The following is a 22217-nucleotide window of genomic DNA, read 5'->3' as shown; positions in this document are numbered from 1 at the left end:
CGCATGTCGTTAAAATGTCAGAAACAGTGCTTTTCCATTACCATGTAGAAACATCACTCGGCCTTTTTGTTTATTTGTGTTTTTAACCACAGCCAAGATTCATTGATGTGGAAATATTAATTACCTTACTTACAATTCAAGATGACATGGTGCAACAGCCTGCATGTTTTGACAGACTGAAAAAGTACCTGGAGCTAAAAATGTAATTGATGAACCAGTTTTTGGCTGTAGAGCAACAAAATGTGGGCTGCCATAAAAAGTGATGCATTTCAAAAGTTGCATTGGTGTTTTATCTATGGTTTTTATATACATGGCAATTATAGTACATCTAATAAGAAAGTAATTGACATGCTCATCATCAGGTAATGTGTTGATGATTTGTGTTTTTACTCCAAGTGAATCAAAATATATTTTCTAGGTGAATGGAAATTTTCCTCGCTGAAGGAAGTTGGATTAAAGTTAAAAGGAAACACAGCTATCAGCAGCTCTGGCTCATGTGAGCAGGTGCACAAGCAGTGACATGGAAACTTTCACTGAAAACTGGGAAACAGCTGCTGAACATAAAGAGCAAAGTGTTTATAAAACTGTAAGGACATAAATAGATATGGAGCAGCAAAATAAAGTATAAGGCTTGTAAGCTTTTGGTGTTGAGGTGAAGTCGGTGTTAATGACTGCAAGTGTTTTAATGCAAATGTATTGCGATTATATTAGATTTGACGAAAACAATGTTGTGAAAAAATAGGGTTAAATGATATAATAATGGTGCATTTAAACAATAATTAAAACAGCATTTTGTATTTTGCCTTTTTTATTGAAAATAAACATTTTGAAACAAAAACCTTTGTAGCTGCAAGATTAAATGAAATTTTACCTTTAAAACAACTTTCTCCCAAACAAACACAACCACACAAAATACATTAGCCAGTAACTAGAACAAGCATACAAACCAGCACCTCTGCAGAAAGCTACATACCGTTTGAAATGTCAGTGCCTACAATATATACTGAATTCAACAGAGAACTTAGTTGCTTTTGTAACATCTTTATGCCTCACACTTTGGTCATTCAGAGAGTAAGTTGGCCTTCTCGTTGTTTCCGCACTGCGGTGAATCAGGTATGAAGACCCCACCGTGGACAACCGGCTGAGTTTGTAACACAGACACCAGACAGGTGGGAGGGGGATCTGCAACAAAACAGGAAATATGCTAAGATATGCGCACGGGTAAAAGAAAAGAAAATCTGTATCGTATGGGTTAAGCAAATGAAGTCATAATCGTACCTATTTGCTTTTCACCGTTACGGACTCCGGTTATTTTCTGCTTCCTTCTCCGATGCACTACAATAGAAGACGGGGGAAATGTGATGAGGAAGCAAATCAATAAAATGACAAACTCCGTGGCTGCTTTTCATTCAAATGTCGGCCGATTGCAATTGGGTGCTACTGTCTATCCATCCATAAAGAGAGGAAGGCAAATTTGAATAATCAAACATCTAAGATGGAAAGGAAAAGCTAGAAATGAGTGTTAACATTAGGACATTATTAACCAGCCTAGTTTACTGAGGCAAACTCAGCATTTACTCCCTTGCAAAGAGTCAAACACGAAGCCTGCATATACCAGAGCACGCTGCAAAATCTTTGAGTTTGATGGGCAGGGACTGGAAAAGGGCCTACATCACAGTATGTCCCCAAATAAAATAAAATGGTAGCCTGACACCTAGCCAAATAACTTTTCAACCTACCTGTTAATAGGACATGAAGCACCAGAGTGACACATATTACTCCAAAGAGGCAAACACCAGTCAGCACAAATACCCAGGTCAAGTCTGAACAAAGAGGTGATGAGTCACCTGCAAAGAAAATTTACAGTTTGTTAGATGATCCATGTGGTTTGCATCTTGCTCTCTGCACTTTCTCAAATGACTGAATCCCCAATTATATGTAAAGGAAAAACTGGTACTTCTTATTTTCCACAGAACCTTTCATCTTGAACATAATAGTATCATTAAGCATTGCACGCACAACAAAGCATCCTTTTATTTTTCAAAATGATGCCAAGACACCAAACTTCAGATGCACATGCATTTGCAATTATACCACCTCAGAATTCCCATGGCAATAAACGCAAGCTGTGTTACTGTACTGGAAACTATTTACATTTCAAAACTGGTGCATCGCCTAAGGTTTACAAAATTTTATGAGAAAAATAGTAAAGGAAAAGTTTGGTTAGACTACACAGGACTGAAGCAGAAATGAAGAGCAGAACGTATTTTAATGGGAAGCAGCTCTAGCAGAAATCATACTTACTGCACAGCTTCAGACAGTGGATGGCTGTGGCAGCATACTCCACATCAAGCCTTTTTACCTGTGCAAATAAAAAGGATATATTAAAGCAACAGTCTTTTTTTAAATAGGAAGTGCAAAGAAGTCAAAGGATCTACTACACAAACATACCTGAAGACATGAGTTGCAGGACGCCCCTTTCAGATTTAAATCAACAGCTTTTTGTTTCTCCTGAGAAAAAAGACAAAAGATATGAAATTTTTCCTGCAGGCGATATGGAAGTTGTCATGGTTTCTGTTTTTTCCTGTTTCTTTGATGTGATAATAACCATGATGCGTTCAGGAGAAAGATATCTTGTTGCACACTAGGTCTTGCTAATCTGTTGACAGATCCCTTTTGATTGCTGGAAAGCGTATTGTAAAAGATGTAATTACTACCTTTTTTGTTCTGTTGATAGCAAATAACTTTTAAAAGTCACGACACCTTCAAGAAAATGTGAAGTTTCCTAGCAACGAAAAAGGCAACATGCAATAAACAGGGATCATGTACGACAAAAAGTTGGAACACAATCTGTGTAAGCGTGCTGTGGCAGGCTGCTTCAAAAAAAACTGCACACATAGGATGTTTTAGGGCAAAAGTTTATTGTATGCAGGGAGCGAACAGACATTTGTTCTGCCACTCTTACTTAGACTCATCAGATCTAATGATGAGCTAGAACTCTGTCGAAGAAATCTGCAACAAGATATTTTTCTATTTTTCTAAAAAGTGCCGTCTGCGCTGGGAATGTGTTGCACCTACCACCTGCACGTTGTGTGTTTCAATGGTCTGACACTCAGGGGATCCCTCGGACTTCACGCACAACTCCACAGAAAAGTTTGCAGAGATCTGTGACAGCATCTTCACTTCTTCACGCCCCTCTGTTCTTGTTGTAACCAACTCCCATGCTGAATTTTTAAAGATATCATCATACAGCACCACCATGCATAAAGATTATTATCATCATTACAGACATCCATTATAGAACATGTGAACACAGTAGGGTCAATACATTGCCATAGACCATCAGAGCATCGCAAAAAATACTCATGATGTAATTAGCAAAAATTTGAAGAAAATAATAAGTCACACCTTGGAGTCTCCCATCAGCAAAGGGGCACCTGGTCCAGGACTGAGAGCCTGCAGTAAACTGATGAAGACAGAATAACATTTTTGAGCATTCTTCATCGAGCTGTTGTATCAAACACATTACTCTTAGTTTTAAGAGCGCTTACTAAAATCATTGTTGCACACCCATAGAAAATAGTTCAACAGTCTAATAATGATACTTCTGCTTTGCGTTTAGGACTCAACTCTCACTTCTGAAATGCAGATTTGATCACAACTTCCTGTTATTGGCTCAATAACAGGAAGCTGATATAATAATAACAAGAACTCTAGTATTAAATAAATACATGTTGTTTATTACTGAGTTAGTGCAAATGCAAAAACTTGCATGTGTAAGAATTGCAACCCAGCAGCATTGCTTCTTGTAGGCAGTTTCCTGCTTTTGTAATGAAGGGTATGGATAATTAGAGCCTCCTTGTCTGAGTGTTTGTGACCTGGATTGTCGCTAGCTTTCTGAGCCGGAGAATGTCAGTGGGCATATTGGTTTTGTTTTTTAAAAATGATAGCAAAAATGACAAACTCATGGCATCAGAAGAGTAAACGATGATATCATAGTATCATGGCTTTTTAAGCCTATTTGGTTGTTAGTTCTATACGTGCAGTCTTTAACTACCAGGGACCATCAGAATATACGTTAGTTTAGGTAATGGCTCAAAATAACTACGCATTTCAAGATGACTTCCAAGTGACAAGAAAGAACTTGATAAAATCCTGATAAAATTAAAACATAACATGGCACATAGCATGCTATTAGGATAGCCATAGAGTTTTTCCATAATGAGTCAGCTAGCTTAATAAGCCAACTTACAGCAGTAATGTCACACACTGACCAAGAAATTAAATATATCTTCTCAATCTTAGCATTTTTAAAGATGTCACACTATACCAAGATGATCTCAGTCATCTGAACTGTCAGGTCAGTTCTGATATTTGCGTTGCATTATGCTAATGTTGTGCAAAGGTCATTTTGTAATCAAATACAGAAAGCAAAAAAAAACGGTTTTGTTTGTTTCACTGTTGCTAGCGTATCAAGTTGACATGCCCTAGTGAAATTTGTGGAATGAAAAGAGCGAAAGAAAGATTGTTACCTTGACGCACAGTCGATCATGGGGATCCACCTTAGAGAATGCTATCTGAAAAAGCATTAAAGAAGTATTTGTGAATGAATCACAAGTTCTTATAAATAAAGAATTGCAGTTACACAAGTGATGACCTAAATCATTAGCCTGGGTGACTCATATTGTGTTTAGATTCAAAGAGCTATATTTGTCTTTCAAGTGAAGCATCTGCCTAAGTCTTCCCAAGTATCCCTTCAGCCTAAATGTCTTGTGTCAAAATAAGGACTCCTTTAGGGTTTCCCTTCATTCTCCCGATATACTTTATATGTAGGTCTGGCTTGACTTATATAAACAAGAAACACAGCTCAACATTTATGTTGTACTTTTATGTACTTTTATGTGATCGTTTGAGGCTTCCACCTTTTAAAGAGGTTACAACTGCAACTACAAGCTACATCTGAAATCAGATCAGTCATGATTTTCCACTTCAAGCTGACGTGTCCGCATTTTTTCTGCATTTTCTGTGACTCATCTCTCAGATACAACCAGGCACATGACTTTCAGGTTGTTCAAACCTCTGTCAAGCCTCTTCGTAAACTGAGTGAGAGTTCTGGCTTGTATGTGTGTGCTCATGTGCAATGTTGCCTAACAAGGGCATCGGCTTAATTACACTTAAGCGATTTGTAAGGATAACCAAGCTTAAGAAAGCTCCCTTTATAAATATCCAAAAGGTGTGTACCTTTTCTCTGGTAACATTCTGGGAGGAATGTGGCAAATCCACACAGATGCCATCATCTCTCATCTGACACAATGCAGCCGTAGCTGTAATTGGGCAAGCAGGCTCCCATAACAGAGTCTCCTCCAGTGGATCAAAGGTGATTCCAAACCACAGTTCCTCAACACCTGCAGGCGAATGAAGTCATAGGATTTTGGATGGTTATGATACATTGTCAGCTTTCAAATGCTACAGCACACGCTGGCAATTTTGTCATCTGTTTGAATGAACAATGGGACTCACGGTCTTTGAACGGGCAGACCTGGACTCTTGGGGCGTCCATCACCGCTGACCAGCCCTGTGATGAATTTATCAGTGATTATTGAAGGTCTTTTGTGGAATTTATGGCAGAAACTCAAACCGTGATTAAAGACCGGGAGTCATAGCATTACCTCAATGCAGAGGCAAGGCAAAGGTCGAGAGTATGGGAAGGTGCCACTCTTTATGGGTTGCTCCTTCTTTATCTAGAAAATGAGAACAGCCTTTGATTATTTGTGGAATGACTGTCTGGGTGGCAGTTAATGATGGTTCTTGTGTTCACTGTGCACATTTTGACTTTTGATCCTTACTGTTTCAGTTGCCCCTTTGTTCAGGGAATACTGCGCTGTCCTGATTGTCAGTTATATGATCGTTAAGCAGTTTATTGAGTGAGTACATTTAAATTTAGAATCACACAGGGAATAACCCAATGACTCACTTGAGGAGGAAAGTCCACAAGTGTGGCTTAGACCTGTTACGCTTTTCTTGAACTGTCACATAATGGAACATTACCCCATCTCTCACAGATCTCACTTTATATATATTCATATTATTGAAGAACACAAATAATTGCACTGATTCCATTCATATTTATTCCAATAAGAGTCTCACCAGCATATAAGCCCCTGTGCCAGAGCAGATGAAATCCTTTCGGCAGAGTCGGAGGTGATAGTTGTGATCGTTGAGCATGTCTGAAACATTTACGCTCAGCTCCTTCTTGTCTGGGTTTACTTTGTACGACAGTCTGCCAGCTGAAAGAGACGTGAAACAGTCCGACAATTAAAACAAAAAGGTCCAGTTGAATAATTCAGTTACATTTTATTTATATAGATATTACATATATATTTATATACATATCACAACAGCATTCACCTCAAGATGCTTTGTAATGTAAGGTAAAGACTCTACAATAACACAGAGAAAACCCCAACAATCAAACAACTCTCTATGAGGCAACAGCAGGAAGGAAAATCTCCCTTTTAACAGGAAGAAATCTCCAGAAGAACTAGGCTCAGAGAAGGGCAACCGGTTTGGGGTGAGGAGAAGAGGACAAGCCCTAAAAATGCATATATACTACATATTTGATATTTTATTTCACTCCACTGCATTAACTAAAACATGTAAGGAGAAAGCAGATCCCGAGCATATTTACACTTACTGATGCACTCCGGAACATGTCTTCTAAAATCTTCATGACTGCATCCTGTTGAGAAAAGTGAAGCACTTAAAAAAGAAACAACTCATGCGTAAATAAATTCCTGTCATTCACGTGTCATCACGCATGTGGGAGTAGTTTTTACACAGTACTCACTTAAGATGTTTACACTCTTTGAATCACTGACATTCATCATTGCAGAGCAGTGGAACACACTATGAGGTTTCCTGTTTGTTTTTTTCTACCAGTTACAAGGAAATACTTGGCAGGGCTGGTTGTGTAACACTGTTTATTAGTTACCCATGGTTACAGTCATATGCCCTTCAGTCTGTGTTTGCATAATTATGCAAACACATGGACAAAGTGCATGTAATCCTACCTGGAGTATGATAGGTGCTGGTCCAGGTCATTCCACAGTAACTTGGGACTGTTGACACTGTTACTTGCACTTGTTGGTTTGGAGAAACTTCAGTGCAGTTGTTCTCAATTTCAACCTGCAGGAAAGAGGCAGGTAAAAGCACACAAGCTGTCACATGTCTGTTAAACGCTGCGCCGTATAGAAATATGCTGAAATGACCACATCCATTTCAGAAGCAGTTGGAAAGCCAGTTAGCCTGGCCGGACCACTGTTGTGTCTTCCTGAGAGACCTGAAGACGCCAGCTAGACTATGGAAATATTCATAGGCACGGTGATGCTAACCACATTGAACTGTTTATTTCCTCTGTCACTGTTTTCATTTTACAAAATCATCTACAAAGTGGGGTGTGGCTCTAAACGCGAAAAGAGGACACGCCACAAACCCGGCAGCAATCAAAATTTTGGTATGTCGCAAAACATTATCATGCTTGATGATCTTTCTGTTTACAGTTTATGTGACACACCGATTCCACCATCGTGGGCATCAGCTGGGGAAGGCTTTTGAGCTCCGTAACCTTTGTGAAGGTTACGATGGCATATGAGTCAGTTTTCCAGTGACCTTTAAGAGCAAATGGGATCTCCCAGATGTGTGGAAAAAGGTCATGTATTTTTCCTGACCACAAGACGAGAGGAACCGGAAGGACATCGAGAGTTGCCTCATCAGCAAACTCCCCGATTTGCGGGAAGGGAAAGACAAAAGAGGGCAGGAAGGCACTACTGGGTTGGCAACATTTGAGTGCTACACACAGCACATTTAACAGAAAAGCTACTCTAGCATAACACTCTGGATTAATTAATGTCCCACAAACACCCAGCGATGCCAGTTGTGCTAGGGATTTTACCTGCAGTCCAGACATCCTTTCTCTTGATGCCCTTGTGAAGCTAAAGGTTCTGCACCCCGTCATCCTCCCTGCGGTTGTGATACAAAAGGACACGCCGTGGATGGAGTCTGTGGAAACATAAACCAGAATATGTTTTGAAGTTGCTGTAGCAGTAACCAGCACCAGCCAGTTAGCCATTCAAAAGGTTTTTAAATGGTTGATTTTGGTGCAGGTTGGCACTGTTTTAGGTGCCATACAGGAAGAAGTTATTTAGGCACTTTTTTTTCTGAGCAAAGGGTTTCCTCAATTCCAAGACGGATAGTCTGGAAATCTACCAGGTTTACTGTATTACGCTGTGCACACGGATGGATGTGTCTGACAATGTGTCTTCCTGTGTAAACCTTATCAGACTGTATGGGTTGTCAGCATTATCAGGAACATGAAGTGTCAATTGGCATGTTTACCATGCAAAAGCAGAAGTTTTTTTCATGGAAGCTCGTAGCATTTTATAAAATGTGACTTCCTTCAGCAAATGCCTTTAAGGTGTGTCATCTGTGATTATCATCTCTAACATCATTAGTTTTCAGGTTGAGTTGACTACACCCTAAGAGTTCCATTTGGCGCTTCCTTGTTAAGGACGTTTTGAATAAGGAGAAAAGAAAACAACTGAATAATGACCTTGGTCAGATGGAGGAAATTAAACAATATCACGTGCCATGTATCTGTTGGCATGAGTGTGTTAGGACAGAGGCATGGGCTCTGTTTAGTTAATGATTGTCCTCCAAAACTAAAAAGTCCTTCTATGTATAACTTAATTAATTACATGCGATAACTTCAGTCACTCAGCACCTCTTTGTCAAAGTTTCCCTTAAGATATACTGATTCACCACACCTATGTCTTCTGTGAAAACAGAAAGAAGATTTTGTGGTTTAACAAACAGTTTGGCTTTATTCTGAAAGCAATTAATTAACAATGCCGAATCCTCCCAATTACTTCCAAGTATCAAAAGAAATTCCGGTGTAGTGTTTTAACAGCAGTCACATCTGAAATGTACAGCCCATACCAGGAAGTAGGCTGCTTTAAGTGAAGAAGACAAAGACACCACACTGAACATGTAGAGATTAGTGTGACATCGGCCGTCCACTGACTCCTCGCAAGACATCAAACAAGCAGGTACGCTAAAAGCATCAAAGCGGTACTGGGATTAGAGTAATGTGATTTCTGGGCATGTTTACATGTGAACTTAGATAAATCACTTTGGAAACCCACTTAAGCTGACTGCCTCTGGCGCCAAAGCATCGTGCTCCAGCGCAGAAAAAGACCACACACAGTGTGCACACACAGGGTGATACACTGAGACAATGAAATGTTATAGTTGAAATGCCAGCATTAGTCACTTGGATTGAAAGTGAGATTATCTTTTGAAAGTAAGAAATCCAGAAAACTGTCTAAAAATAGTACAATAGCATAAGTGGATAACAGGGGCTTTGGGAGGTGGGACATAAAGGAAGAAAAAGTGGGAAAAGCAACCTGGATGGTAAACTGTGCATGGAAAATGATTTGGTGCCAAACTAAACACTGCAACATGGAGCTCAAGTGTAAGTGGATTTTAATACTATAATAGCTGCTTTTAATAAGCGGCTAAACTAAATAATCTAATAGGGTGACACACTGAGTCAGTGGTTCAGTAATTTCGCATTGCTATAAGACTGAGAGAAGTCAAAGACTAGACCCTGTGCCAAAGCAAACCTCTGTTCACCCAAACAGATTTTCATTCATTGCTTGAACTGTAAAAACTGTTGCCATTTTTGAGCACATGCATTTTATACAAACAGATATGGGACCATCTATTTTAAGCCATCACACTTACGCACCAGCGATTTGCACCACTGCTTTGATTCCGAGCCACAGCGAGCACTTCTGCATCCTCTCACACTTCATGACCGTGGAAAGGCTGACGTTGTGGAACACGGTGGAGGTGTTGAGACTCTCGGCGGGGTTCTCGCATGGACGTGGAAATGAATCTGCACAGCAACGGGGACAGAGAAATATTTTTAAAAAAACGAAAAAGTTACACTGTGGGATTTGTGAGGAAAATGAAGGCGTGGATTTTGTGTACCAAATGTGGGTAAAAGGATCTTTGAAGTATGCTGTTACTTACTTATAGAGAGCCAGTGTTGGGGAGTAACGGAATACATGTACTGGCGTTACGTATTTAAGATACAAAATATGAGTAACTGTATTCCGTTACAGTTACCGTTTAAAAGGTGGTATTCAGTACGGTTACTTTTTGAAATAAATGGATTACATGGCGTTCTTTTCCTATTTCATATGTTAGACTGTCCCCTCTCTATTTTTGGTAATTCCACGCAGGCGGAAACCCAAACAAGAGACACATTAAGACGCTCTACTGCCTGTGTCTCAATCTCGCGGCCCGTGACACCCCTACTTGCGGCCCGCATAATGACGTGAAGAACTTTTTTTTTTAAATGTTATTCAAAAAATTATGTAATATGAAAGCAATAGGCAGAGTGTTACAGACATAACCCTAAAGAATGTAGGCTCATGGGCAGGGTAGTCCAGTTGTAAGTAAATAATTAAGACTCGACTGAACACTGTGTTCGTGTTTCAGGAAAACACGAACACAGCCTGAAGCAGCCTGAAGCAGCCTTTCAACGCCTCTCTCTGTCTCTCGCTAGCAAAGTTGACCCAGGCAACAAAGTAAAGATAGTTTTCGGCTACGAGCCCGACATGAACCTGATGCATTTGCCAGAGGTCCCTTTACTACGGTTCAGAGCCGCGGACCTGTTTTATATACGCGCGGAATAGTTTACTATACGAGATCGCTGCAAAAACTGCAGCCTGACCTAATGTCCACCCTACTGTTACTCATTTATATTAAGATTTAAAAATCTGGTCGGTATTGGTATGGCGAGTAACCTTCAGTAATAGTAATAAATCACATTCATGTAGTTGTAAAAAGCTTGTTAATATATTAAGTAATCCAGAGTATTCAGAATACGTTACTGTCATTGAGTATTGTAACGGAATACATTACAAAATACATTTTGGGGCATGTATTCTGTAATCTGTAGTGGAATACATTTAAACGTAACCTTCCCAACACTGTAGAGAACAAACTACAGCAGCGTTCCCACCTTTGCCGTCTGCTATACAAAGCATTTGAATTTCTCTTTAGCATTTTACACTTACACTCAGTATTTTGTGCAGAGATTACAGATAGCAGCAGTGCACTGCTTCTCAAGCTTATCGGGATTTTATCAGGTCTTATTTAGCATGTGAGGGAGGAAAAAATCGTTTTAATGCTATGGGTGGGGTTCATTTAAAGATCTTTGAATGTGGTTACTGTTTCTCACTTTAGTTCAGAGGCATGGTCTTTGTGTTGTTTTACAGACCTTTTGAACCCAGCCTTGAATTCTATGTTAAATGCTGAATGCAGTTGCTTTGGCAACATTGCAGTAAAATATAAAGGCAACAAATGCAGGCATTATCAGTTTTTCCTGTTCGTCGGCTAATATTAGCTGAGTTATTGTGCAAGTAAACACCCAATGGGGATGCATGACTGCTGGTGTAAAGTGGCAACAAGTCTATACTCACAGCCTCCTTTGGTCTTGCAGTGAAGTCCCTGCAAAAAGAAAGAAAAGGAGAAAACACAGAGTGATTCATGGCAGGCTCTTTTCTGTGAATTCTGTGTAGGAGTTTCATCAATAAAGTTACTCTTAACAGAACAAAGGTAGCAGCTCTGCAGGACAGGGGATTCCCAGACAACAATGAGTTTTTACATCCTCATTGCTCCTTTCAGGTAAGACTCTGCCTGTGTGTGTGTGTGTGTGTGTGTGTGTGTGCGTGCGTGCGTGCGTGCGTGCGTGCGTGCGTGCGTGTGTGTGTTTAACCCCACAGCTGGAGCACTGTAACACAGTTGTCTTTGGTTAATATAAATAGTAATAATAATAATAATAATAATAATAATAATAATAATAATAATGAAGGAATGTGATTCACTGTGGTCTTGAAGGAATGCATCCTCGTTCACCAGTCAAGTATATGAAACATATTTCATAAATCCTTGTGCCAGAATAAACAGTGCCTTCATTTTTATGTTGTGGGGAATGTGATTTGTAACCATCAATAGTTCCAAGAATTTTTTGTTGGATTGTTTTTTTAAGAAATGAAATCTTTTAATTCCATTGATCTACCACCCATGAGATACCTCACAGAACCTGATGATGTTTTGACTGTAAACACATCTCGAATTCATCTTTCAGAATTTTAACCGACTGTCACCAATTGTTTTCTTGCTACAGCGAGGTGCTGAGTTACACTATTAAGCGCTTACACATGTAGAAACCTGCAAATGATAAAGAGCTTTATCTTAACTGTACGCATGCAAGACAAGGGAGGAGAAAGAAGGAAAATGAAGCTTGTAAAGTTCAGGTCGCTGAAAAAGAGTAAACATGTTGTGTTGACTATTCACCCTCCACCCAGATACATTTGCAGTTGTTTCCTCCTTGGGCTCCAGTAAATGATTAGATATATTTACCAAAGCATGTATCACTACCTCCTTTAACAAAAGCTCAGCAGAAGAGGCTTTGCAGGATGTAGCTTTGTAAAACTGTCTCCCAGTAGGTGAATCAGAGTGTCATTAACTGGCTGTCGTGTGTTTTCATTCTATGTGAACTGAAGAGCCTTTGAGATTAGAATTGGATCATCACAAATCAGATTTAAGTTTGATCACAGCCCCAGTAATGACCACAGCTGTAAAAGTACAGGACTCATTATAAACATCTGTATATTTCTGTTATTTTCACTCACTAAAAACAGCCAAATTGGCATATTAAGAAGTATTATTACACAAGTTCATCAGCAGCAGTGACTAATATCAGAAGTTAATATAGAACACAATAATATAAGCTGATAATGTGATTTTATCCTTGTTGATTCTTTTACCTGAGAGCACCTCATACATGTCTCCAGTCCTGGGCTTTCTCCTCCAGCTCCAGTCAGACACAAGCAGCAGTGGACCAGGAGCAAGCCAACCCACAGGATCATTTTACTGGCCAGGTGTGGACACTTTCTTCTTTCTGCTGTCCCTGTAATCTGTGCCTCTTCTTGTACTCTCTAATCTTTTCCCTTTTTTTTTCTTTTCCAGGTGGGGCTAAGTGATAAACTCAGATGTGGGCTTGATGTAGCTGAATGTTGAGGTTCTCTGGTTTGATGTGTCCTGGAAGTGATGATATCCAACATGTAGCGCGAACTAAAGGGCTCCAGCTGTTTTGTGTGGGAGGCGGGGCTCTCTGAATGAGAGTCAGTAGTGGTTTTCCCTCTTCAGCAGCACTTTCCAAGATGTGATTTTTTTTTTGAAACAGTCCATGTCCTCACTGTACAAAACTTCTTTGGGACCTTTCTACTTACCTGTCACACTATAGTGAGCTGGAATTATGTGGAAATGGTACTGAAACCCAGTCACCAATCCTCTCACCCACACGCCAAAGTCCACATGCTGTGACAGGATTTACTGGAAAGGTGCAAAATTTCACATCCCTTTTTTTTTTTTTGCATAATTTCTTCAATTCCTATTGTGTATTTCTGAAAAAAGAAGTTTCTAGAGGAAACCCCTTTACTGTGGTTGCAGCAGTCCCCTTTTACTGACTGGGTATTAATATTAGAAAAGGTAAAGCAGTTTGAGGACTATGGGAAGAGCTTGTTCTTAACATCTGACTGACCTCTTAAATACTTTCACTATATTTATGCTTTGTAATAATAACTCCTCATATTTCACTCCTGAGTGCGTGAAATAGGCTTCCTCTTGGGTCAGCGTTGCTTTCCCTTATTTGGGCACAGTTCTCAGAATAAAAATGAACTTGGAAGCTCCACTCACGTACACTGCCATTTTTATCTTAGTCATTTATTTATCTTCCAGTTGTCTGAAAGGATGTGCTGGCATATTAAATCATTTACACATTGCACATTATTCTAGTCCTGTGACAAATGGATGTCTGCTTATCTGCTATTGAGTCCTCAAATTAGCTGAATTTCTGTATTGCTGAGGGCAACTACTATGATGTTGTCACTACACGCCTTACCGCAATCACTGTCTTTGCATTTTAATTTTGATCATCTGTTAAATTTTATTTTAACACTTTTCAGGCCTCAAAACTCCTATAATGCTCTAACTCGGTGCAGTGAATCAAAAGTGACATGATAGCTTTTTCCCCTGAGGATGTACTCACCTTCTAGTTCTTACAGAGTTTCATAACAACTCAGTTAGATCAGAACATGCATGTTTCACAGAGGAGTCAGAGCTAGAGAATAAAGAAAGAGACTTGTTGAGGCAAACTTCCTGCTAACTGGGAAGGAGAAGAAATTACAGCTTTTCCAGCATATGCACGTTAATTCCTTGTTATCTGATAGCTCTAAGTGCAGTGAATCATAGTCCAGCTAAATATGGGTCAAGACAAGAGTTATACCTAATGTCTGGGAGAACAGCAGATCCTTTCTTTGTATTTTTACTGTAAGGTGTTGTCTTTCTTTTAAGTGCTGTGTTATAAAATAACTTCAAAGATTAAGGTCATCAAAATGTTGACATGGTGAGACAATTAAAGCTGACTATACCTGACTTTTTTCAGTTTTAACTTCTCTGACTCATGACTCAGTGGGCTTAAAAACAAGCACTTTTATGGCACGAAGGCAAGACAACACGCTTTCCCCTTGGGGATAAAAACAATGAGTCCAGTCACACGTGACTCTAATAATAGATTATCAAGTATTGCGTTAAACTGGCCAGAGATGCGTAGGCGATCACCATCCAACACACCAAACTGAATGAAGTCAAATGAAGATACAAACAAGATTTGCTTGCAAATGGTGTAAAGCGGCTTTAAATGAGGGACAAAACAAAAGACAAAAAGTTAGTTTGCATACATCGTTTGAGCTTCCTCGATGAAAGTGTTGGTACCGTAATGCAAATCTGATGAAAGAAGAATGACAGAGCTGCGTTTAAGATCCATTTATTGGGAAATATGTCTTTACAACTCTCGTCATTGTTTGACAGGAGAGCCATAAAAGACTGAAGTGTTTCCTGACACTGCGAAAAAGCCATTCGGACTTCCATGACTATCCATAAACTGGCCCATCTACTTTTGAGTAACAGCTCTATCTGCTGGGGTTTGGTGTGTATTACACCTGCAGTACCTCCTGCTGGGCCACGGAGGTACTGCAGGTGAGCCATTACTTACAGTTACATATTTATATACATGTTTGTATTTATTTATATGAAAAGTGAATTAAAACTGGTCATAGGAGGTGCTTAATTTGTGATATGACTCATTACATACTTTTTCCAGCCCTTCCATTTCTTCTTTTGTCCTCCACTTTGATGCTTGCAATGTTTGCATAAAGATTTGTTGTTGTTGTTGTTTTAATTTATTAATTGTCTCATTATAGTGGTTCATCCCTTGAGTTACAGGCCTTTTTGAGTGGTTTTACAAAAAAAAGAAAAGAAAGGGTCAAGTACAAAGACTGAACTGGGAATAAGTGCACTGTTAAAAAAATAAAATCCTAAAAAAACCAGTAATATTCCAGCAGCTGGGGCGCCAAAATAATACTAGAAAATAACTGAAAATAACTTTCTCACAAAAATACGGTTATTTTCAGTAATGACAATACAGTTTGTTGCCCTAATTTTACATGGGATTTTGCCTTTTTCAAGTGCTTTTAAACATTAAATTAGGAACATTTTAATGTGATTAAACAATGAAATTACCTATAAACAAGGTCAATGAATGCGGCAATATGAATAATAATACATAAATGTACATAAATATACAGTTAACAGTTGGTTTAAATAATAATAATGGATTGCATTTATATAGCGCTTTTCGAGACCCTCAAAGCGCTTTACAATTCCACTATTTATTCACTCTCATATTCACACACTGGTGGAGGCAAGCTACAGTTGTAGCTACAGTTGTAGCCACAGCTGCACTGGGGCAGACTGATATCTTGCCATCAGCCCCTCTGGCCATCAATGACCGAGACTGTCCGAGCCAGGGATCGAACCAGCAACCTTCTGGTTACAAGAAGAACTGCCAAGTCTTGAGCCACGATCGCCCTAAATATTTGACGTAAAAAAAACAAAACAAAAAAAACAACGCTTATAAGAATCATTTTATATATCTTTCTATAGTATTACATTTGAATTTAACAGTTCAATCTTTCAAATAACGGACAAATATTTATGAAATTATGATACATTTGTGAATATATTTTAAAAATCTAAATATGCATATGTACAAAAAAATATATTTAAAAAACAAGAAAATTATGTTTTATTACATTTACAGTGATTTTATGTTATTTTACATTTGAAATGTGAAATCACAGTCTATTTATGCAAATTCAATGACATTCTAGAAAAACAGTACAAAACTGTAAAATACACAGTACAATACTTTTATATTACAATTTCTTTTTGTGTGGGATAAAAAAGTGGCAAATATCGAAAGAAAAACCTTTGACAGCCTGGAGAGCTGTTACTCAAAATTATTTTTCTTCCTTGAAAGCAAAATATAAAAAATGAGGGGCTTGAGACTTTTGCACAATACCCAAGAGAATATGACAGAGACTGTAAGTAAATAACCAGTAAAAGTCAACTACATAATAGTCTCAGTAGTCTAAAACTCTAAAATATAGGCAATGAGAACACAGGAATGTCCCAGGGAAAGCAGCAGGGTACTCCAAACCAGTCCATCAGACTAACATCAGCTGTATCACTTAAAAAAGAAGAAAAAAAGAAAATGTCGTGAAATATTTAAACACATCAAGTTTATTGACCATTTTGGTTTAGTAACTAACATCTGTGCAGCAGACCTGAGGCTATGGACCTATTTGAAGAAGTGCCAAAAGATAAAAGTAGTAGGCTTGAACATAACTATTTAAGGTAAGATAAGATAAGATACGATAACCATTATTAGTCCCACACGTGGGAAATTTGTTTTGTTACAGCAGAAAGTGGATAGTGCAAAGTTACATAGAAAAATTAGAAAAACACTGGAATAAGATAAAGAATAAGAATAAGATACTGTACACAATACAATAGAATAAAATAAAATACTATATACAATAGATTAAAATAGAATACAAATACTATATACAATTGAGTATAATACAACGATGCCAGAAAAGAGTATTGCACTTAGCGTTATTGCTATTACGCATGTGTGGATGTGTGTGTTTGGTCAGTTGCAGTCTTTGTTGTGGAGTCTGACAGCAGTGGGGAGGAAAGACCTGTGAAATCTCTCCATCCCACATCGTAAGTGCCGCAGCCTGCCACTGAAGGAGCTGCTCAGTGCTGTCAGAGTCTCCTGCATGGGGTTGGACATGTTGTCCAACAGGGATGAAAGCTTAGCCACCGTTCTCCTGTCACTCAATACCTCCACTGGGTCCAGAGGGCATCCGAGAACAGAGCTGGCCCTCCGGATCAGCCTTTTCACTCTATTCCTGTCCTCAGCAGAGATGCTGCCCCCCCAGCAGACCGCACTGTAAAAAAATGGCTGAGGCCACCACAGAGTCATAGAAGGTCTTTAGGAGTGGGCCGTTCACTCCAAAAGACCTGAGTCTCTGCAGCAGGTACAGCCTGCTCTGCCCTTTTCTGTAGAGGGCGTCTGAATTATGAGTCCAGTCCTGTTTATTGTTCAGATGAACACCAAGGTACCTGTAGCTGTCCACCAGAGATGGGCAGTAATGCGTTACTGTAATCCGATTACTTTTTTCAAGTAACGAGTAAAGTAAGGGATTACTATTGCAAAAAAGGTAATTAGATTACCGTTACTTTCCCGTAGGAACGCTGCGTTACTGCGTTACTAAAACCGGGATTTTTTTGCGAGAATGTCTCATGACAGTGACGTAAGCGATGGATAATATATCGAGTGTGCGGGAGAGAGTATGAGCGTGCAGCGTTTAAAGCGTGGAAGTACTGACCTTACGTTACTCTTAATGGGAAACACAGAGAAACTCGCGGATTCTTCAACTGACCGCGGCACACCTGCACCAGGGTAAACCTCCGCCTACCCTAGTCCTGCTTTACAGGTGAAAATAGAGCAACAGGACCGCTGAGTCTTTGACTTTATTTATTTTCTGCTGTGTTTTACTTATTTGAAAGAGTGAGTGTAAACACAAATATATATATATATATATTTTATGTGCTGGAATGTGCAGAAAATAGGTTTAAATATTAAACAAATTTCTTCCAGTCAGAGAATGTTGCATATAATTTAATTTTTGCTTGATGCATAAAGTTAAAAGATTAAAACGAATAAAACAAGTTTTAAAAAGGGACTTTTCCATTTGATTACATTTTATATGATGAATTATGCAGAAAAAGTAGAATTGGGCTGAAAGATCTATCGCTTTGTCACCTCTTCAGGTTGTAAATCGTGTTTTTAAAAAGTAACTAAGTAATTAATTACTTTTGAAAATAAGTAATCAGTAAAGTAATGGGATTACTTTTGGGGGGAAGTAATTAGTTACTAATCATTTTTTTCAAGTAACTTGACCAACACTGCTGTCCACAGTCTCAATGTCCATACCTTGATTGTTTAGTGGTTTATTTCAGTCACATATCCATTTAACATATGTAGATGTGTGTAGACGTACATGCTTGTGTTCAAATAAACTTTTCTTTCATGTACCAAATCCTCACTTCTGGTTCAGCTTTAACTTTTGAACACCATGAACTCAAGCGTGCGGTGACACGATGGTTCATTCGTGGTTTACTCAAATTGCCCTTCAGGCAGCAGCACATCCCACAGCCAATCAAATTTCCACTGTACTTGACAGCTGGTCTACGGTACTTTCCAGGGAATTTATTAATGTTTTGTTCTGTGCCCCAAAAAATTCTAGAGAATATTATTCTTTGTCTGTATGATCTCTGGCAAAGGGCAGTTTTTTCTTGTGTTTTTACAGAACACCAAATGCTTTTTACTGGAATAAGATAAAATAATTGATATTAAAGTATTTTCTTTGCATAAATTTGACAACACTATGGTCTTGACAATACTGGTGTTATTTATCATGTTTCGTGATTATTCAGTCACAGAAAGGTAAAACAGCAACATCAGGATGAAGGAACACAAGAAGCCGGAGTAGTACCAAGGGCTGAGAGAGGAGCTCAAGAAATTGTGGAGGGTGAAGGTAACAGTGGTCCGAGTGATAATCAGAGTGCTCGGTGCAGTGACCCCAAAGCTGGGGTCCAGCTTTAGACACCGGTCAGGAGAGTGCAGTCCTAGGAACAGCAAAGATACTGCCCAAGGCCCTCAAGCTTCCAGACCTCTGGTTCAGGACCTGAGCTTGAAGGATAAAGACAGCCCACAGGGGCAAGAGGGGAATTTTTAAAAACAGTAATACAGCTACCTTGTTGTGTCTTGTGATACAACATACATCATCCTTACTGCATGAGGGTGTCACCATGAGTATTGTTGTATATATTTCTTACCAGCCGAGTTTGTGCGATTTCGCCTTAACTAGATGCAGCTCATTGCACCATTTTTTCAACATCTTTATATTTATCAGCACACTGTGTCTATTTGCTAAAGCAGAAATAAGTTCTTCATTTCACAAAAGTTTCTGAAGTTTATTCACGGAATTTCAACTTTAAAAAGAAAAAAAAAACTTTTAAAAAATGTCAATTTTTCTCTGAAATGACCCCCCCCCCCCCCCCCCCCAAAACAAAACAAAACAAAACAAAACAAAGAAACGCCCCTGGGTATGGCATACACACTACTACTACTACTACTACTAATAATAAATATATATATAGGGGAGACCGGGGATAGTTGTAACGTGGGTCCGTTGTAACACTTCCAATTTCTCCAATCAGGGCTAAGTTTCAAATGATGTGACTCATCCTGTGCATGCCCAACTCAGTTCTGCTATCACATGTGAAAAATCAGCACATTTTGTCAAACACAGACAATTTAACATGAAAAAAAGTTTTTCTACTTTATTTCAATTTCTAATAGCATTATCTGCTTTGCAGTTAAACTCATCAAACTTAAATTATGTTATTTGTATGTCTATGGGGATATATTCTGTGTAGGTCTTTAGTGCTAATGTTTTAGCCGTTGGCTGTAATGTTAGCTAGTTCATGGCTATAGGAGTCTGGGTCAGTTGTAACAATAATGTATGTTACAACTTACCACACTATTACTTTAACTTATATTAAACAAGTTGGGGCAACAACATCAGCAGAGAGAGGTTCACTGGTCGCTTTTGTACATGCGGTTAATGCCATTGGCAACACAATTCCTCCACTGTTTGTGTTCCCACACATACATTATGCAGACCTCTGTGTCAGAGATGGACCAGTAGGAAGTACTGGTAGTGGAAATAAATCAGGATGGGTGCAAGAAACAGATTTCCTCATCTTTCAAACAGTCAGCTCCTGTTGCCAACATGATGTTTCATAAAAAGTAATGGAATTGCGATGCTGGTGAACAACTACATTTTTTCAGCTTCATTGTTATGTTCAAAATTGGTGCAAGAGTTGTAGGTTATAATGCCCACTGATCCAATGAGGCCAAACTCAAGGAAGACCAACCAAAATTAATGAAATATTCAGTTGCAGAAAATTCCATAATTTGTCTTTTTTGGGGGATTGGAATATGTTCAAAAGCTGGATTTCTGCATTCTGTCACACACACAGAGAGCTACATAAATGGCTCTAAGTGCATTCATGTGTTGAATAAACAAAGATTACATGTTAATGTTTTGTTAGTACCCTTATTTCATTGTGTTACATTTCACCCCAGGATATGTTACAACTAACCCAGACTATGTGGTTAATTGTAACATTTCACTCTTTGTGTTTGAGGCCATACCATGCAATGGGTAATTGTGCTGCAGAGAAAATAGCTGCACTATTTAATAGCCGAGACATGTAAATACTTTGCATTACATTTTGAATCCACTACCTTAAACGAGCTCCAATTTACAGACAGAAATGTCAAAAATGTTACAACTATCCCCGGTCTCCCCCTATATATATATATATATATATATATATATATATATATATATATATATATATATATATATATATATATATATATATATGGTGGGCGTATAGGTAGCCATGGTTCCTGTCCGTACTGTGGTTTTTTTGTTTTTTTTATTTCCAGTGTGCATCCATGGATGCGTCACATGACCATTAATCTTCAGTGCATTTCCGCTTTCACGGCGGCCGAGCTGTTATCAATTGCTTTCCGTGGATGCGTGCAGGATTTTAGTTGAAGCATCTCTGCAGTTTCCACCATCCTGTCCTCTGTGTCTCTTGTTTCCGCACTGAATCAATGAAAGCATAATCATCCTAGGATTGCCTCATCCTCCTCCTCCTCCTCGTCGTCTTCTTCGTCCAGCCCTTCGTCGATCAAGCGCGGCCGAGCTGGGGGGGAATCCGGGGAAAGGCAGCCGCGGCGCCCCGCACCGGCCGACGGACACCCCGCCGCGACGCGCCACTAACATGCTCACCCGTGTAAAGTCCGCCGTGGCCGGTTTCATGGGGGGAATCATGGCCGGGGGTAGCTCCGGGTCAGGCGGCAATACCGGATCCGAGCTGCCGCTGAAATTCCCATATATGAGACCTGATTTCCTTGGACTGTCCCCGGATGAGATCGAGTGCTCTGCTGATCACATAGCTCGGCCCATCCTCATCCTCAAGGAAACCAGGAGATTACCGTGGGCCACCGGATACGCTGAGTAAGTAAAACAAATGCAGTCGGCCTCAAAATCAATTCTTGTTGACTTTCCTGTGTCAGATGCATTTAACATAAACCAAATGATGTGGTTTAGCTGAGGCCTAAGAGCGTGCAGCTGCTCACTCAGCTCTTTATCCCTCCAATTTACTCCTTCTGCTCCTCCTGTTAGACACACAAATCAAGGAGCACGGACTTGAACCTGCACTGTGACCTGTGACCTGTATCCATCTCCAATATGTTATGGTTCATTTAGGGATCACACAACAACCTTTTTGTGTGCAGCTTCTTAAGTGTGGCCTTGAGAAGTAGAGGACAGCATGCATCCAAGGGATCACAGCCCAAGCTGGTTTTCACGTGCAAGAGGATAACGCCTTCCAACAGCAGTATCTGGGATTTAATCTACAGCAGTGCTCCACTCAAAGCTACAGTGTGTCAGTAAAGTCTAGGATCAGGGGTGTCAAACATATGGCCTCAGGGACAGAATCAGATTCCAATCAGTAACAAAGGGCATCGA

The 22217-nt window shown here is 39.4% G+C and overlaps 2 protein-coding genes across 2 annotated transcripts in view; one reads left to right on the top strand and one right to left on the bottom strand.

Moving 5' to 3' along the window:
* Positions 1 to 796: 796 nt before the first annotated feature.
* il17rel (interleukin 17 receptor E-like) lies at positions 797 to 13231 on the bottom strand. The gene is made up of 18 exons (XM_086269767.1): positions 12900 to 13231; positions 11550 to 11577; positions 9806 to 9955; positions 7952 to 8058; positions 7071 to 7185; positions 6695 to 6739; positions 6148 to 6287; positions 5670 to 5741; positions 5521 to 5575; positions 5242 to 5405; positions 4533 to 4577; positions 3409 to 3466; positions 3079 to 3224; positions 2452 to 2511; positions 2305 to 2362; positions 1740 to 1847; positions 1279 to 1335; positions 797 to 1182 (listed from the first exon to the last, which is right to left on the bottom strand). Exons 1-18 carry the CDS (start codon positions 12999 to 13001, stop codon positions 1061 to 1063), a joined length of 1632 nt encoding a protein of 543 aa, XP_086125893.1. The 5' UTR covers positions 13002 to 13231; the 3' UTR covers positions 797 to 1060.
* A 7925-nt stretch (positions 13232 to 21156) lies between these two features.
* The window catches only part of LOC147310514 (protein phosphatase 1H-like), a 32576-nt gene continuing 31515 nt past the window's right edge, over positions 21157 to 22217 (top strand). Inside the window, exon 1 of the mRNA XM_086269170.1 lies at positions 21157 to 21704. Coding sequence (XP_086125296.1) covers positions 21469 to 21704 — 236 coding nt within the window. The 5' untranslated portion in view covers positions 21157 to 21468. The remainder of the gene's footprint in view (positions 21705 to 22217) is intronic.

Source organism: Aulonocara sp. 'chitande type north' Nkhata Bay, linkage group LG17, assembly GCF_057382095.1.
Source record: "Aulonocara sp. 'chitande type north' Nkhata Bay isolate Kocher_YH1m ecotype deep benthic linkage group LG17, A_spYH_male_GT1.1, whole genome shotgun sequence".
NCBI classification, from domain to species: domain Eukaryota; kingdom Metazoa; phylum Chordata; class Actinopteri; order Cichliformes; family Cichlidae; genus Aulonocara; species Aulonocara sp. 'chitande type north' Nkhata Bay.
Note: the sequence above shows the minus strand (reverse complement) of the source record. Positions and strands in the feature narration are given on the sequence as shown.